The 17967-nt window shown below is 37.9% G+C and overlaps 1 protein-coding gene across 7 annotated transcripts in view; it reads left to right on the top strand.

Moving 5' to 3' along the window:
• The first annotated feature begins 3780 nt into the window (after positions 1 to 3780).
• Positions 3781 to 17967, top strand: part of mapk10 (mitogen-activated protein kinase 10) — a 34455-nt gene continuing 20268 nt past the window's right edge. For 5 of the 7 annotated variants that reach the window (XM_042395344.1, XM_042395342.1, XM_042395343.1 and 2 more), the window contains exons 1-3: positions 3781 to 4109; positions 15391 to 15462; positions 17257 to 17426. In XM_042395344.1, the coding sequence (XP_042251278.1) occupies positions 4107 to 4109; positions 15391 to 15462; positions 17257 to 17426 (245 nt within the window). In that variant the 5' untranslated portion in view covers positions 3781 to 4106. Of the gene's footprint in view, positions 4110 to 15390; positions 15489 to 17256; positions 17427 to 17967 lie in introns of all 7 variants that reach the window. The other 2 variants (XM_042395347.1, XM_042395345.1) reach the window with 2 other exon arrangements.

Raw genomic sequence — 17967 nt, 5'->3', positions numbered from 1 at the left:
AAACTTGCCATGTCTGGCAATAAAGTTTCAGAAAGCCATCAGAAATTAGCATGCTTATATGACCAGCTCTGGTTGGCATACATGTAAATCCCCAAGCTTTGCTTAGGCCTGTGCCCTTCCTTCAACAGTCCAAAGCAGTTTAACTTTAGCCCATTAGCCCAGCAGAAAGGAAGTCATAGATCTGGACATTCCAGCACTCAGCATCTCATGCAACTGATGGCAACACACTTCTATGACACCTCCTTGGACATGATGATGCCGCTCTTTGTTGTAATGCCTAATCATAACCTGGGTAGTGGATGATGAGTGTCCCATTCAAGCAGGCCTCTGTGCTTAAACCATCCTCCCACGCCGTCAAGTGTTGCTGAATTTAACTCGGAGGCATATTAGATGAGCCGACTCCACTGGCTGCAGTGTTTTACCAGTTTTACAAGTAGCTTATCTCACTGGAGAATGAGACTCCAATTCACAGTCAGTTTGTCTCATGGAGCTGCTTATTATTAAGATTTATCACTTCTGTCCAGGTGTGATTTTTCCATCATTCAGGCAAAACTTCTTGGCTAATTGATGCCATTCAGAGGTCCCCCACTTCTACTTTTGTACAGTCATATATCAGAGATATGACTGCTATTTCTGAAACTAATTCAGTGCTCAGCCCAGGTATGGTTTGAGAAAACCCCTGATGGGTGGTGGTCCTGTGCTGTCTGAACACGTTTTCTGCTCAGTCAGGGGTTGCGTCTGAATACATTATTGCAAATTTGAGCCAGTCTGCGAGTACATCACATCCCTAATGGCATTGCCTTCTGGTTTGAACACATTTATAATCTCAACAATACAAGTCTCAAACTCTGCAGGATGAGACTGCAGCTGTCTGACTAAAAGTATTAAGCTTTAAATGCATAAAATAATCATTTGAATTAGCTGTCACTGCTGCAAAGGACAACAGTGTATAAAATCACATTCATCTTTTAACCAAAGTGAGGTCAGGACACTTCTCATTGTCAACAGTCAGACAGTGAACCTTGTAGTCTGACTGTAGGAAATTATTATTCTTCCTCTTTTTGAGCCCTTTACCCTTGAAGCTAAAATCCATCATGTTTTTAATCAATGTACTGTGGCTGTTCTTCATACACAGCTGATGAGAAATGTTATTCATGTTTCTCGGGTTGCAGCTGTCCTACCAATGCTGCCTGTCACGTCAATGAATAATATATTCATGTTACTATTGTTGTAGTGATGTTTATAAGAGTCGGGGAGAAAAGGTCTGTTTTGAATAAATTCAAAGAGCTCTACTAAACAGAATGTACAGTACACCAAACATAGCCTACATGCTCCACACTAAACAAAGGGAAAAACATCTAACAAACTAAACATCTAGATATTTTTTATGGAGAACTAAAAAGACACAGAATATATTTGACTTACATTTGTCAGGTTCCACCTCTTCAAATCAGTCTCTGCAGCTGTAAAAATCAATTTCAAATTTACATTTTGTATCAATTAAAGGCTACCATGTGGGTACACAGGCCTTGTCAGACTATACAGATGTGACCTGAGGCTTTAAGGCTCATTGGCATGTGCATGCTGCCGTTAATCCAGACACATTTACAGATGGGATAGATGGGGCCAGTACAATTTGAATACTTATGTGTGGAACATGTAAGGCATTTAATTTGTAAAAACATCTTTTTTTCAAAGGAGATATTCACACATTCAGTTATTTCAGATGCACGTGCGTTAGAAAGCATCACTTTAGTCTTGAGAAAAGAAGATCCCTCACTCTAGTCTTGCTCAGTTTATTGATAATACTAATGTTTCCGCGCTAAATGAGGAATAAAGAGGAATAATAGCAATATGCCAGGGAGTAATGGAAAAACGAATACATTAAATAAAACAGATGCTTCAGCAGTTCAAATGATTATATTATAGCCTATAAATGTCTGTCAGGCTTTGGGGTTGGTAGAGTGCTGAATGACGTTTCATTTTTGAAAAAATGTAGCTACTAGGTTTTCTTTTTATGAAATTTATGTTAATAGATATGACATTTTGCCAATATGACAAAAAAGATTGGTTGTAATATTGTTTTTCTTTTAAATGCATACATCATAAAAACAAACAGTCCACCTTTAAGTAACTTAAATAAGATAAGTATATTGTATTCTTTTGTACATGTTACTTGTTGCTGTATGCATTTTATTTTATATTTTTTATTTTCTTTATTTATTGAAAGTGCAAGACAAGTGATTGAGAGAAGACACACGAGATACATACATATTGGATAGGAGGTATATGAGTAGAATATAATGGATGGATTTATAGTTTCTTATTGTACTATGCATGTGAGTGGTTGTATGTGTGTGTTTAAGGGAGGGATGCGTGTAATGATAAAGGAAAGAGAAAGAGAATGTAAAGAAAAACTGAATGAATAAATGCTGTACACATTTTAATGTATATCCTACATATGTCCAGTGTATCCTACTGTGTTTACTTACAATGAAATATGTTATATACATCAAATTTCCCCACAGTGCCTTGCCTTATTTCACCATCAAATCCACAGAAAGAGAAATTAGAATTAATGTTATTAGACATAGAAATTAGAAGTAATGGTTTGCTGATAGCATCTGCAGACACTGCATGCTAAATGAGTTGGTCGATGAGAGATGTGGGCATTGTGGGCAGCTCAGTGAGAAAAACCTGACCAATAACACCCGGCTCCATATTCCCATTGAGCCTCATGATCGCACTGGGCGGGATGGTACAGGATGGGATCAGAAGAGATGCTCCTATACACGCCCCTCCCTTCCAGAGAAAGCCTCCATGTGATCTATGCCTCTCTCTCTCTCTCTCTCTCTCTCTCTCTCTCTCTCTCTCTCTCACCCTCTCTCTCTTTATTTCATTTAATTTTGAGACTGTACAATCAGTCATACCAGTTCATTTAACAAAAGAACAATGACTGTGTACATTTTAACATGCATGTCTTATTTGTTACAGATTTTTCAAAATAACATTCAATTTCAATTAGAAACAGCTTAAAAGATGGAGTTGAATTAAGGAATTTAGCTTCATGGATATGACATTTCCCTATTAAAAAACAAAACAATAGTGCATAAATTGTTATATTTACATTCAAAATAAGTCATAATATTTTCCCCTAAATGATAATCTCGTGTTGTTTTGCACAATATATAATTCTCAAAGTCTATATGGGTAACCACAAAAACATACACTTTCTTGTTCAGTCTTGCAGAAAGTACATTTGTTATGAACATCTAAAAATCTTGAAATACACCTGCTTGTTGGATATATGTTATGCAATATTTTTACTCTAATTTTGTTTGTGATGAAGAATCTAAAAGGAGCAAGCCTTGCCTTACGCCAGTAGATGTCTGTAAAATGAGTGTTTTAAAAAAAAAGAAAAAAAAGATTTTCCACGTGTTATTATTTTCCTTGTACTGTACAGACAGAACTAATATGTCTATCGGCGCTCATAATATCATTTGTATAAAGAGTGCATACAAATCTAGGAACCTCATGTTGCTTTTTATAGCTTTTCATTAATTCTAATATACCATTGGGTATGGATTTTATTACCAAGCTAAATCCTCCCTCCCTCTCACTCTCTCTCTCTCTGTCTCTGTCTCTGTCTCTCTCTTTCTCTCTCTCTTTCTCTCTGTGTGTGTGTGTTCGGGCGTTGACGTCAGACGTGCTCCTGTTCGGTTGCCATGGCAACATATTTCCCTATACCCCCCTTCCTCTTTTCCCTCCCTCTCTCTCTGCTCTGGTAGGTCCACAATGGTACAGCCAGCATCTTGCAGCACAATGGTTGCAAGGTGGTGAGCTGGGGGGAAGAGTGATTCAGCATCAGCAAACCTCGGTTCCGTCCACCTCTGCTTTTTTTTTTTTTTTTTTTTTTCTTTTTGGTTTCCTCATCGTCTGTTTTGGGGGGGGGAGGGAAAGGAAGGGGGGGTCTTTTTCAAACCCCCTTCGCCATCTTTATGAACGTCTAAATTAAAGCCTTCAGCTATGGTCACTGCAATGTTTCCCGTCGGGATGTTTTGAAAAGGACTGTCACCAGGACTGGGATCGTCATCAGCTGGCACGGAATGGTAAGACCGGGTGGGTTTGTTTTATAATGTGGATGCGATGCTTGGACACCAGCTGCCTGGAGGGTGGAGTGATGAATATTGATCGGAAGGGAAGGTTAATGAAGTCCAGTAGCGATGCCTCCTCGGTGGGAAAGAAAAAACAGTCAACCCCATCTTGACACATTCACAGCACACGATTGTTGTTTTATAACAACTAGCGGCACCGTGCGGGGATTTCATTATGGCGTTAGTGTTGAACTGACAAAATCCGCTTTCCACCTCCATCCATACAAATATCCTGCTAAATATCAAGAGAGCTCACTCATTAGTTTGTCTCTATAATGGACATTGAGAATAACATTGCATAATCCTACTGCTCTATAGGCTGTTAAACTGATATCCAGGCTACTTCTCTTTGTTATTCAACATTTTTGACTTTAATATCTGTTAACATGTATTTCTGTGAACATATCCACATAGTCTGAGGGCAAATTAGCATGTTTGACTGTTGTGTGAAGCATGTAATGTGATTTGATTGGGAGTGCAGGAGCTGTGCAAATGGATGATGGATGAATGATGCTCTTCAAAACAGGAGCCTTACAAGGGCTACATACTGTAGGCCTACATGCAGAGTTTGTCCCTCCTCCCCCCTCAGAAGTCAGCTGCGCACCTTGTGCATTATGCAGACCATCACTACTTCACCAGGGATATGGGACCAACCTCAGACTCCATCATAAGTCTGCCAGAAAAGTAGATGTTTACAGGCAAAGAGTCTGAATTAATGGTGATTTATTGATTGATGAGGTTATTTTTTTTAAATTTGTTTTTTTCTCAGTGATAGCTTGGATACTGTGGTGCATATTCAGGGAATATTTAAGTGATTTCTGGAGGTCATTAAAACTAAAAGCAACCATAATGCGGAGGGGACTGGAGGGTATTCACTCGAATGTGAGATACATTCTGCGCAGGACATGTTGGATTAAAAGAGATGAAGCTATAGAGGAAGGTAATTTCTCTAAATCTCCTTTGTTTTGAGCATTCTTCTCCACATTGATTATCGGAAAGACATTTATTTTGACTGTAAACCCACCTTGCCTACTACGCTGACTACACAGGTACGTGGTAAGTGTAAAAAAGGTGTGAGGAACGCATCACACTGAGCTTTCAGGTATTTGTAATCACAAACAATTGGTTTTGTTAGGCTTATATGTATGAATTGAAGATTCTTTCATGTACTTGTTTGGTGCCTGGACTAATTACTGGCTTTGTGCTGAGCCTTGGAGTCCGGGAATGTTTAAAGGTGTCACAACAAACTCTCCATGCTCAAGAAAGGAAAAGAGAGAGGTTTTTAGCGCTGTGACCTTGGCTCCTGAATTATTCAGGAGCAGGCTTCGATGCTTGCGAAAGTGCTGCAGGGAACACACTTAACAATTAAACAAAGCTTTTTATGGGTGTTTCTGCAGCGGCTGAAGAGAGTGACATCTTTCTTTTAACAGATAAATACCTTCTTCATCCTCCTCCGCATCATCAGCTTGTGGAAAATCCGGTGTTTTGCAAAAGTGCTTGATTGTTTCTGGTCAATTGGAAAAGTAGCTTTCGGTTTTATAGAAAAGATCAGTTTCATGTTAGCATGTTAGCCACTGCAGGTCTACACAAAATGATAATCACTGGTATTGATTTGTAGGTAGGCGGCTTGTTTATCCAATGGAAAATCATCAATGGAAACAGCCACCGGCAGACTAATGTTATCTTGCAGCAGATGACGCCTGTATTTTAATTCCATTTTGTTTTGCAGACTTTGGAGCATCATTGCACTAATCCAGTGTTATGTAATAAAATAAGGCAGTGTATTAAGAGGAGATAATGGTGAAATTGCAGGAGAGATTAATCAGCAAAGTTATTTAGAAAAGAAACACAGAAAAGAGGATTTAATGAGAACATGAAAGGCCACATGTATTGGAAATTGATAGAGGTAAAAAAAAAAAAAAAAAAATGAGAATGAAGTGATGAAATGAATAAACACTAGTGACAGGAATGGTCTACTTTAGGATTTGAATTAATTATTGTGGTGGTGCCTGGAAGACACTAACAAAACAGGACAGTTTTTGCATTTACATTAAGGAATTAAGAGAATTTAGGGCTGCAACTAACGATTATTTTAATTATCGATTAATATGCCGATTATTTTCTCGATTCACCGATTCATATTTTGTCTTTAAAATGTCAGAAAAAGTAAACAATGTCCGTTGTAATTTTAAGATCCTATGGTGACATCTTTAATTTTTTAATTTTGTCCAATCAGTCCAAATTCAGTTTACGATCATGTATGACAGAAAAACTTTAAATCCTCACATTTTAAGGGGGCTGCAACCAGCAAATGTTTTCGCTCGACTACAACGATTATTCAATGATCAAAATAGTTGCAGATTCATTTTCTGTTGATCGACTAATCGATTAATCGACTCATCTTTGCAGCTCTAATTAGAAACAGTCATAACAGCATGAACTATCATAGGCAATCGCACCCAAAGTTTTTAGAGGTAAGCAGCATAACAAAGAATTAAATACTAGTCCAGTTATCAGGAACTGAAGAATTTCAGGAACAGACTTTTCCCAAAACAATCGTTGCTGACCATCAATTACTTAAATATCCTCATCATTCTTTTGGGGGCCGTCCCTGGCGTATATTCTGCCATAATTATATGGAAGGTCAAAGTCGTCGTTAGGAGGATGGATTACTGAGGAACACTGGCATCGGCGCCCAATGACCCTGGCGGAGTATTGTTCTTTGTTGTGTATTATTGTGGTCTTAATAACTCAGCCCTCCATGAAGTAATGGTAGCTGATATATTAACTTAGATTAATCACATTCAGTGATTGTTGCATTATACACAACTAGAACAAAACGTAGAAGGATAAATAATAAGAAAGGGGTTGTATGGGGCACATACAGTTTGTTTATGTCAGACACAGCATCACCTGTGTTCTGAAGGTGTGCTACTAGTTTGTGCCTAAAACAATCAGGCAGGAACAGGTAACCAAAGGAAGGAATAGCAACACTTTTGACTATGAGTGATATTTTTGCATAAGCACCAGTGTGTTTCTCTGTCACCAGTGTGCCTTTTTGGTTCATATAATCATGTCAACATTGATATGTTTACCAGAAGGAACTAATGACGCAGAATTAGAGCTTTTCCCACAATCGTGTTTTATTTACTTTACTCTGATGCTGAACAAAATGTGCTTCAATTGCTGTTATTATTGTAACCACGGGCATTGAATTACACTATCATTATTATTCATAAATATCGTTATTGCATTGGACAACTGCTGTTTTAATATATTGCCTTAACACATTTAGATCTTTAAAGAACTGAAAGCTGTGTGTGTGTGCTTTTACGTTTTTAAAAACTGCTTCTTTTTTATTTTTTTTACCATATTTTTATAAATAAAAATAAATTATTGCTGCATGAAAGTTTATTCCCCCCAGGCTGCAGCATTGCTTACCATTCCAGACAGAGAAATGTGCCTGCAGAGTGACACGCACAGTTACATAATTGAATTTGATCTGACAAATATGCAGCTTTTATTTGCCTTTACAGATAGCTGAGTGCAAGATTTTAAGCTGCGATAGAGTCTGTCCCAATCTCCTCACAGCACATCTGTAAAGACTCACTAAGGGACAAACATGGTAGCAACTCAGAGGATTTTAGAGCAGATATTAATTCCAGACTAATGAAAATGCTGAAAACTTTATGTGCTCCTAACAAAGCTTGGTATTGTTAAATGCTGCTAAAGGCACATGTTATTATGTGGCTAGGTAAGCATATATTGAACAAATTTGTTATTATGATGCTCAGATTAGTGATTTGGGCACAAGAGTGAATGTTAACACATCAAACACAAGACGTGATAAGAGAAAATCGCCAGACATTTGCACCAGTGTACTATTTTAGACAGCATTATCTACTGTAACCATGGCATCAGAAAAGGACTGATTATTTCAAATGGAATATTTTTATCATCTTATGTGTTCAGAGTGTTCTCGTCTACAGAAGGCACAGTATGCTCGGCAGAGTGCTCCGGTCCTTCCTCTGCCAAATGTGTTTCAGGTTCTGTAAGAAAAACTGTAAATCACACGTATGTGCTCATGCACCTGCCAAAGCTTTACATACTGTTGCCATGCAGCTTATCAGAAAACTGCAGTGTAAGCAGGTTTTCAACTAACATGTTGGCTGTTTACTTAAAAGGAATCAAGGGGTGTAAACGTGAACTGGGAGGGAGACAACAGACGAAAGACAGAGACAGAGTGGATAAGTGTATTTCAGCTCTGAAGAAACAAATCAATAGATGTCAGTGAACATTCAGATTCTCAGAGCCTGTAGATGAGCTTGGGAGTCAGTGCTGTCTTGTTTTCCTGGCTGGGCCTGCAGTTTGAAGTGCTTCCCCTCCCTCCCCTGAGCCCAAATGGGAGGCTGTACTGCGTTTGGCTCGGGCTGCACAGTAAAGGCAAGGCTGCATACTGCAGGAGAGGCTGAGGCTGCTGAACCAAGCACTCACAATGGAGCTCCGAGGGAGGGGGAGGGGAGACGGTTGCAGCGAGGCTGGGAGCCTGGGAGCAGGAATGGTGGGAGCGAGGGAGGGACAAAAGAGAGGCAGGGATGGGAAAACGCAGGATCTCGACAGGGTCGGGGATGGAGGGAAGACAGAGGAAATAGATGGATTTGTGACATTCACAAAATGTGCTTAAGCTTGAAAGCATGAGGATGACAGAGGGAGGAAGAGTGGTGAAAGGAGAGGAAGCAAAGATGGATACGACGGGAAACAATAACACTGGTGTGTAGTAGACATCGGACATTGTGTTTTATCATTACCTCTCTAGTGCTGTAGCAGTTAATCAACCTTTTAAGAGCAGACATAAAACATTGTCCATAACTCAACTTAAATCCTATCTGGCTGTACTGAACAAGGATTACAGCCACAGTGAAAGCTAACTGACATGTCTTGCATACGCTGCAATGTGGGCTATGCTGAGTCAATTCTGGAAAATGGATGTTGAGTGTTCAGTGTGGATACTGGGACTTAACTGTTGTTAAAAGATGAACCTGTCTATTTCAAACACCTGCTATAGCCACACATGCTTATTATTTTCATGTGAAATGATCAACATATTCATTTCGGAGATACTTCGATATAACGGTTTCTATGAAATTCATTTCCAGTCAAACACACATTTCAGTCAACATTTTCAGGAGATATTGGCATAACATTTCCCTTGGCTGCACTTCTCCAACTAGTAATGAAATGGACTCTCATGACACTTGGGAAATATGTCATATCTTGTCCTTTAATAATAGTGTGTAGGTTTTTAACCTTCCCACAAACCTTGCCGTAAGAATTTCACAAAGTAAATAGACTGGATAATGGACAGTTTGCTACAATACCAGTCCACATGATAGGCGTATATTTTTGTCTGATGTTATATGGTTTCTGCTGATCACAATAACAGAACACAGACTTTGTTGTTGATCGAAGTTGATTAATCAGACATAGGGCTTCATTATGTCAAAAAATATATCAGTAAATTATCTGAATACAGAGATGGTAGACACATTACCATCCCTGATAGTTGCCTCTCAAGTATGCAGAGTGATCATTGGTTTGCCTGAGGCATTGTTGTGCCCATGGGGGCGGATGTAACAGAATGCCCAGGATCCAAATAACAAGCCCCAGCTACAACTGCAGAGCACACACACACACACACACACACACACACACACACACACACACACACACACACACACACACACACACACACACTAGCACAATTCAGCATCAGCAATGCCAGCACTGGATGGATTAATGGTCTGCTGTATCAGTAATATGCATTAGCCCATTCAAGATAATTAATTGAAACTCCTGCCTTTACCGTAGTCTCAGTCTTGAGTTTCTTTAGTTTTTTTGTCATCTCATCAGTGCAACAGACTTGTTCTTTTGTAATTGTGCAATAGATTTGTGTCTGTGAATGTGTTTGTAGAGACAGACTATAAGTGTGTGCGGGTGTTAAGGGTGTTAATGTGTGTGACACAAAGCTGAACACCATTATTGTGTACTTCCTGTGGAGGACATGATACTTCACATCTTTTCATGTCTCTCATTCTTTGTAAGGAGGCACATCATTAGTTTAAAAAAGTGATTGAATGTGGTACAGCATGTTCCAATGCCTGCATATTCTGAGAGTCAAATCATTATTCGCTGTTGTGTATTTTATAACAGTAATGTCCCTTTTTAGAACCATCTGGTGGATTTTGTTTGCCAATGGTGTGTGTGTGTTGATCACCAATCTGATACTAAACTAAAATGGTACTAGCTGTTCATCCATCAAACAAAAGTTTTACCCCAACATGGCACAGTAATTATGTGTGGGTGCTTGTTCAATTGTCTCCACTGGTCCTGCATGAAAATGCTTTGGAACAGGCTCTGAGTTGTCTCTTAAACTGGGTGGAATATGTGATCACAGGCTGGCAAATTCAAAATACAGTGTCAAACATTAACAGTAAATTCCAGATAAAGGATATGGCAGCAATTCTAACACCCTGCTGAGTGCTACAAATTGCCAATTTTACATAATCTATACTGCGAGGAGCACTGTTACTTTCCAAACTCTGATGCAACACTAAGCAACACTCTTGAGCAGTATACAGGAGGGAAAACTTGAACAGTATTGTAGGTGCATAGCATGCAAAAGTTTTCTAATATATTTCTAATATCTTCCCTTGAATCTCTTCTTTTTTCTTCCTAAGATGAAGCTACCCTGTCATTATTAAAGGGTGTAATCGTGCAATATGAGGAGGGTAAGGACCGGTAATGGCGAATCTCTTCATTGTTTTTACTTTGGATATCAAAACTCAATACTTTTTTACCTGTGTCTGTGTGGCACCAAGTACCAAAAAATAAAGAGAGTTGAAAATTGTGCTACTTTTGTTAACATGCTTGTACCAATTGCCGTCCGGAAGTATCAGAAAAAGTATTGTTTTAGCACCAACTCAGGCATAGTATATATTTCATTTCATTTATTTTGTCAATCATGTCAATGCACAGTTACAGAAAAAGATGTGGTTTATGAGCAAAATGCAATTCAGTTTTCTTCTACACATTCAATGACCACAAAGTTAGCAAGTGCCTTGTTTTAGGAACCATATGGAGGGGGACTGCACTATAGTTTGACACTTAACATTAATTGTAACTACAGAATCACCATCATTTCACATTATTTTTTAAAAGAAAGACTTGCCACTAACAGCAAAATTTAATTACAGTGTATTTCCTGCTAACTCAATCTTGTAAAAATACAGCCATTTTATAGAATTACCATTGGCTTACTTTACTTTTGAAAAGAAAAAGTCACTTTTGTGGTATTAGGATTTAGTCGTGGTATTTTTACCAACACATCCTTGTAAAAATACAGTCATGTTTTATAATCAGTGGCATTGACCCCATTTATAATAGAAAGCATTGCAGGATTTTTTTCATTATGAAATCTGAATAATAAAATCAATTTCTTGGTTTGTTTTTCCTAAAAAAAACCTTGTAATAAACACAGTCATGCTATAGAATTACAACTATTGATCTGATTTTTAAAAGAAAGAAAATGAAAAAAAACAGCTATTAACTGTAAATTTGTAGGCACTCAACAATATTCTTCAAAAATGTGGAATGCGTGTAAAATATGTGAAATTTTACGGCATACTGTATGTAATTTTTTTTTTTTTTTTTTACAGTGTGTGTCATTAACCCAGTAGATGTCTTAAGAGCATCTGCCACACCCCCGCTCTCGGTTTCTCCTTTCAACTAATTGAAAAGAGAAACTAACTGACCCTCACCACTTCACTCACAGTCTTTATGGCCGAGCAAGGCTGCAGCTGAATTGTACTGCATCTTGTCTTTTTCTCCTCCCATCATCCTCCTTCAGTAAGCTGGAGTAGAAAAGGGGAAGTCAAGATTCTTACTTTTTTTAGCTTATTCAACCTCTCAATCACTGGCAATGGGTTGCACTGATGAGACATATTGCAGTCAGAATGATATATGGGCGTTTTAAGGAATGGTGCTGAGTGTAATCTTCGCTGCAACCAGAGCAGCACTTCAACCATGACCACTATCAGCAGAATCTGGTCAGAGGTTTAAACAAACAAGCACAGAATCTGCTGTGTTTCACTTGCTGTCGGCTTCAGAAAAGGGAAGATATTGCTGTGAGCGTGATTTGATTTGATATGTCATTTTCATTGCAGCTTCATGATTAACTGTTCCTTAATCATGTTGTCTTTTTTTTTTATTGGCATTATAGTAAGCCACTTCCTGACTCATTATCGTTTAGCTGTGTAAATTTGCAAAAACGGCAGCTCAGAGGTAAATTGTTTATAGTCTTTATCCAGTTAAAATGATGCATAGTTTATGGCTGTGCTCCATATTTTCTGGTCAAACACCTACATGGTTGACATCACATCTGAAATAATCCATCATAAATATGAAATACCCAGTCCCACTTGAAATGAGAAACATATAAAAATGACTCTAAGATTGATATTCAGTATACACAACACTCTCATTGTCATTTTAAATGAATACAAACAAAGGTTTAGGCTGCATTTTCTCTTAATCTGTGTTTTTTCTCACTAAAGGGGTGTTGAAGTATATATAATTTATTTGTATGAGTTTTGTTGTTATATGAGTAAATCCAAGCAAGGTTCATTCTGTTGAGACCATATATTTAACATATATTGTCCTGTTGGTGGTAAAAGATCTGTGCTAATCTGTTTAGCCTGATATCAAAATCCCAATTTCAAATTACAAATACAAATTGAACAGCTCAATTACATCTTAGCAACATAATGACCTATTCCTACATCCATGTAGTTGTTTTACGGTTCTATAATTTGGTTACATTGTAAAATAAATAGAAAAACACAATATAATTGTTGAGAGTTAATGTATGTGAATTCGGTGCATTCCCCCGCACAAGCTAATATCCCGTTCAGAGATGATCCAGGTGGTGTGTGAATTATTACAGTGTATACACTGCTGAAAGACAAACATGTTGGCAGTGTGAGTGGTTTAATATCTTATGTACACAGATGGCTGAAGATTAGAGCGGTACAGATATAGCCGGCTAGGTGGCGGGGCTGATCAGTGTTGACCTGATAGATTAATAGCAAATATTGTGCTGGTTGTGGTGGCAGTTATACAGATGTGGTGTGAGATTACTAAAGTGGTTTGAGGAATTGCAACTCATGTATGGATTAGATCTAACACCATCATGCCTAATAGCATTCCCTGCGCATTATTTCTCACTTTTAATTTATCTCTCATCTTTTTATTCTTCTCCTCACTTCTAAAAAGTTCAGTAGGTGAATGATTATTCTGGTTCTTCAAGTGATGCAGGTCAGTCAGTCTTCAAATGACACCTTATGTAATGGTACAAATCACTATGGCACCATATGACTCACACCTACTGGTAAATGTGGACAGTATGAATGTGAGCCATCATTTTCTACAGTGACACTACAGAGGTCCAAAGTAAAAGATCGGCCTAAATAGGCCAAAGCGGGGATCTCATGACTTTGTGTCCCACATCTCTTTTTTTTTAAAGCTGTCCTGCTCCCTTTGGATTTAGCAGAGACAGTAAAGCTCCAACAGTGACATCATTAGAGGGCTGGTGGAGCTAAATGATACATTTGTGCCCAGAAAGTCCTAGATTTACCTCTTTAAGGGAAAATTGCAAAGCCACATCCTTTGAACTGCTATTTTGTAAAAGATGAGGACACACTAAAACCATTTGGGGTGTCATAACCATACAGCCACACTCTTTTTTTTCTATTATTTTTAACACCAACATGTGCATGACGCATCCATTTACTCAGAAGAAATGATCATTAGCACAATGGAGGCTTCATTACCTGGAAAACCCTTGAAGCCAGAGTCATTGTGGGCGAGTCATTGTGGCCTACATCGCTTAACGTGGGAGCCACTATCATTCAGAGATTTCTTTCTTAGGCAGAGCTGTAATGAAGTCCATTCCTCCCTTGCAATATTTTAAATGGATCTGCTAACAGTTTCTGCAGTTTTTTGCACTAGAAAATGTGTAAATTTACATCTAACCCATTAGATTCTCCTTTATGGTTAAAGCCCTCCAGTTTGCCAAAAAATACAACACTACTTTTATGCAAATGCAGTGTCTGATAGCACAGGCTTTTTGGAAGTGTGCTAGCAAAAAAAAAATCCCTGTGAAACTGCATGTATTATCTCCTCAGTGTCTAAATAAACTCATAACTGATAAATCCCCTGAAGGTTGAAGATATTAATGAGTTCAAACTTTAAAAATGTGAGTCCAGAAGTGCTCCAATTAGATAACAGAGGAAATGTTTATTATTTTGGTCCTTGGCTATAACAGTACTATCATTTATATGTTTATTCATGGTATTATGTTCACAGTTTAACATATGTTAAATACTTCTCAGTTATTTAGCATTGCATGACTCACATACTACAGAATGGATTAATATGTATAATCAACATAAACTGAGGAGGTAGGCACAAATTTGTTATTAAAGGGATACATTTTAATGCTCTCGTTTTTTAAAGAGGGGTTTTGACATCAGGCCTAAAAAATAAGGAAAGCATTGATATTTTTGAGACGATGTCACAAAATCAATGTTAAAGGGGAGTATGAGGAGGAGAAATGATCAGCTTCAGCTAGCCAGGAATAATAATAATGATAATCTTATTTATATCGCACTTTTTAAAAACATTTTTTACAAAGTGCTTAACATCGCCTGCAGGAAGTCACACCAGTATGTTGAAACACAAGGTCATTGGTCATTGGAGCCATGCTATGTTGTACTATATTGAAGAATCGATACATTGGTCAATTCTTGCTCATAGAGTAACAACTTCTTGTTTTTCTCACCTTTATTGAGAATGATAGGGACAGAGTAGACAGAACATTTTCTTGGAGAATTCAATCTCACACCAGGTGTAAGCGATTGCAAAGATGAGCATCTTACAACTCCTCCATCACTGTGCACATGTTGAAGAATGACTCAGTGAGGCCATGATAAATTAACCTATTCTATACTGCATTTACTATGTTGCAAGTCATTCCTGGATAAATCCAGATAGAGATGAACCACTGTAACACTATATATGCCTAAAAGGTGTAGTAATGGTGTCAGAAATCCTGTTACTGATGTCCACAAACCACACGCTCACTCTCTGACTCCTGCTGTCTTCTGTTTGTGTCTTGCAGGTATTTATGAGCAGACATTTCTTATATAACTGCAGCCAACCAATCCTGGATGTGAAGATAGCCTTTTGTCAGGTGTGTGTCCCTTACAGGTAAAAAAGGTACAGTATTCATTCTGTTCCACTTCCCCTTCATTGCTTTATATGTTGTGCTATTGTTGTGTTTTTATGTGTGATAACTCAAGACAAAAATATCCCACGGAAAAAGATTTTTGTAGACTTGCGTTTGGTAATTAACTTCATGCAAAGCTAAATAAATAATTCAGGTACATTCAATTTGAGTTCATTACCTCAAGTGTTTATCTGAGGCTGAGATCTCAACTAAAGATAAAAGCAGTCAAGTCAAGACAATTTTATTTATATAGCGCCAGTTCACAAGGGAAGTTATCTCAGGGCACTTTTCACATAGAGCAGGTCTAGACTGTAGTCTTAAAAAGCAGTGAATTGACTTCATAACTGAAGCTTAATCGCCTGTCTCCCCTTGAGTTGCGACAGTATAAACGCAACACTCCTTTGGGGATGTAATTTCATAAACTGTGCATTCTATATCTCCAGTCTGTGTGTTTGAGGATTATATATGTAGTTTGCTACAGGCGATTCCTCTATGGCTCAGATTATTCAGATGCTTTGCATGGGATGTCTGCATTACACGTGCATGTGCATGTGATCAGCGCCTCCAGCTCGATGTTTAATAGCCACTATAGGTACCGCTGGCTGTACAGTAAAGGGTACAATCCAATGTATTGAAATAATCAGATCATAGGTCTGAGAGGCTTGTCGGCCATGTTAATTTTAAATGGATTACATCACACACATTAATTTTTCATGGCGTTGGTGAGGAGTGTTTCAAAGTCGTGCCTCCCAGTAATACACAGTTGTGCAGCTTTGTTTGGTTTGTGAGCTGTGTTGTAATTACCCACTCCGTGATTAAGTGATATTTTTGTTGTGGCACCATTTGTAGTCCTGCTCTGCCCAAGTAATTATAGTCTGATTATTGTGTGCACATTAATAAATAATTTTTATTATAATTATTCATTCTTTAGTCTAGTTAATAATGTAAAGACATTAGTGGCACTGATGTCATTACATGGCTATTATAGAGTTTACATTTCTGCATGGAAATAGTTCAAGTGTGAACTTAACTGTTTGTCCTGTCGTGTTTATGCTGCCTCTCCAGTTTTATCAGTTATAGCACACATATTTTGTTGGAAAAACATACTTTTCAAGACTCCTATCAAATACTGAACAGGAGTTCAATGTATCTTGATTATTGACTGGTTCATTGATGATTTAAAGGGGACATATCATATTTTTTGTGATTTGCTGTTGTTTTTATACTGTTATAATGTCAAATGTCTTAGTTAAATGTGGTCAAAGTTCCAAAACCTGAGGTGAACATATGTAAACATGCTGCCTGCAAGTCAAAAGCGAGGGCTTCAGCTTGCTCCAAACGCTTTGTTTGCAATGTTACCTCTACTTCTTCCTTGCGATGATGTCAGATTGTTCGTACATGCCCACAAATGGCCGTCCGTTCCATAGCCTTTGTTGCTAAGGTTGTTCGATGGGTTTTTTGTGTTGTCCACTGGCATACAGTACCAGTCGAAAATGTTCTCACACTTTCTCATTTAAATGAATGGGAAAGTGTGTCCAAACTTTTGACTTGGAAATGTGCATGATACTTCCCCACATAAAAAATGTGTTGATGAAAACAATGTAAGTATTAAAAGTACACATGAAATGACTTTTTACTCTCAGTTTACGAACTGATGCCTCTCTTCCAGATTTTTTTTTATTACTTTCCAGGTAAGTAAACACATAAATCACCATCAGCATCACTTATAGAGCTTTTCTGTGTTTTTGCTTCATGCAGGGTTTTGGAAAACAAGTGGATGTGTCATATATTGCTAAGCATTACAACATGAGTAAAAGCAAAGTGGACAACCAGTTCTACAGTGTGGAAGTGGGAGACTCTACCTTCACAGTTTTAAAACGTTACCAGAATTTAAAGCCCATTGGCTCTGGAGCTCAGGGAATCGTCTGGTAAGTAGTCAACACTGCATTTATTTTATGCCCTGTTTTAAATCACATGATGCTATTGATGTGCTTTTATATAGTATTTAATGTGTGATAATCTCATTTAGCTGGTTAATTGTTTTTCTAATTGTCTGTAGTTTATTGCTATGGGAGATTGTTAAGGGAGGAGAATCTCTGCTTCTTGTTTTCACTGTTGGGGCTGCAAAATTTAATTAGAGAAAATGGTATAAAGTTTCCATGATTAATAAAATCATATTTTCAGTTCTCCTGAAAACTCTGTGGTGGTTCCATTATGCCTGACTAATCATAACATTTGACAGCACAGCATGCAGCCATGTGGCTCATCTTTGCAGAGATGTTGTGATGAGCAAAGTGGAAAAGAATGGATCAGTTCAACATTACTGTAAAGCAGAAAAAAACAACTTGTGGATGTAGAAAAATTTAATTTCCTTAAAGGATATTTTGTTCTGTTAATTGGATATACTTTGAGCTTCAACCTTGTAATGGCAAACAGGTAGAGGTTCCTTTAAAAGGGCAAATACATCTG

Source organism: Thunnus maccoyii, chromosome 19, assembly GCF_910596095.1.
Source record: "Thunnus maccoyii chromosome 19, fThuMac1.1, whole genome shotgun sequence".
NCBI classification, from domain to species: domain Eukaryota; kingdom Metazoa; phylum Chordata; class Actinopteri; order Scombriformes; family Scombridae; genus Thunnus; species Thunnus maccoyii.
This window is presented reverse-complemented; position numbering and strand designations above follow the sequence as displayed.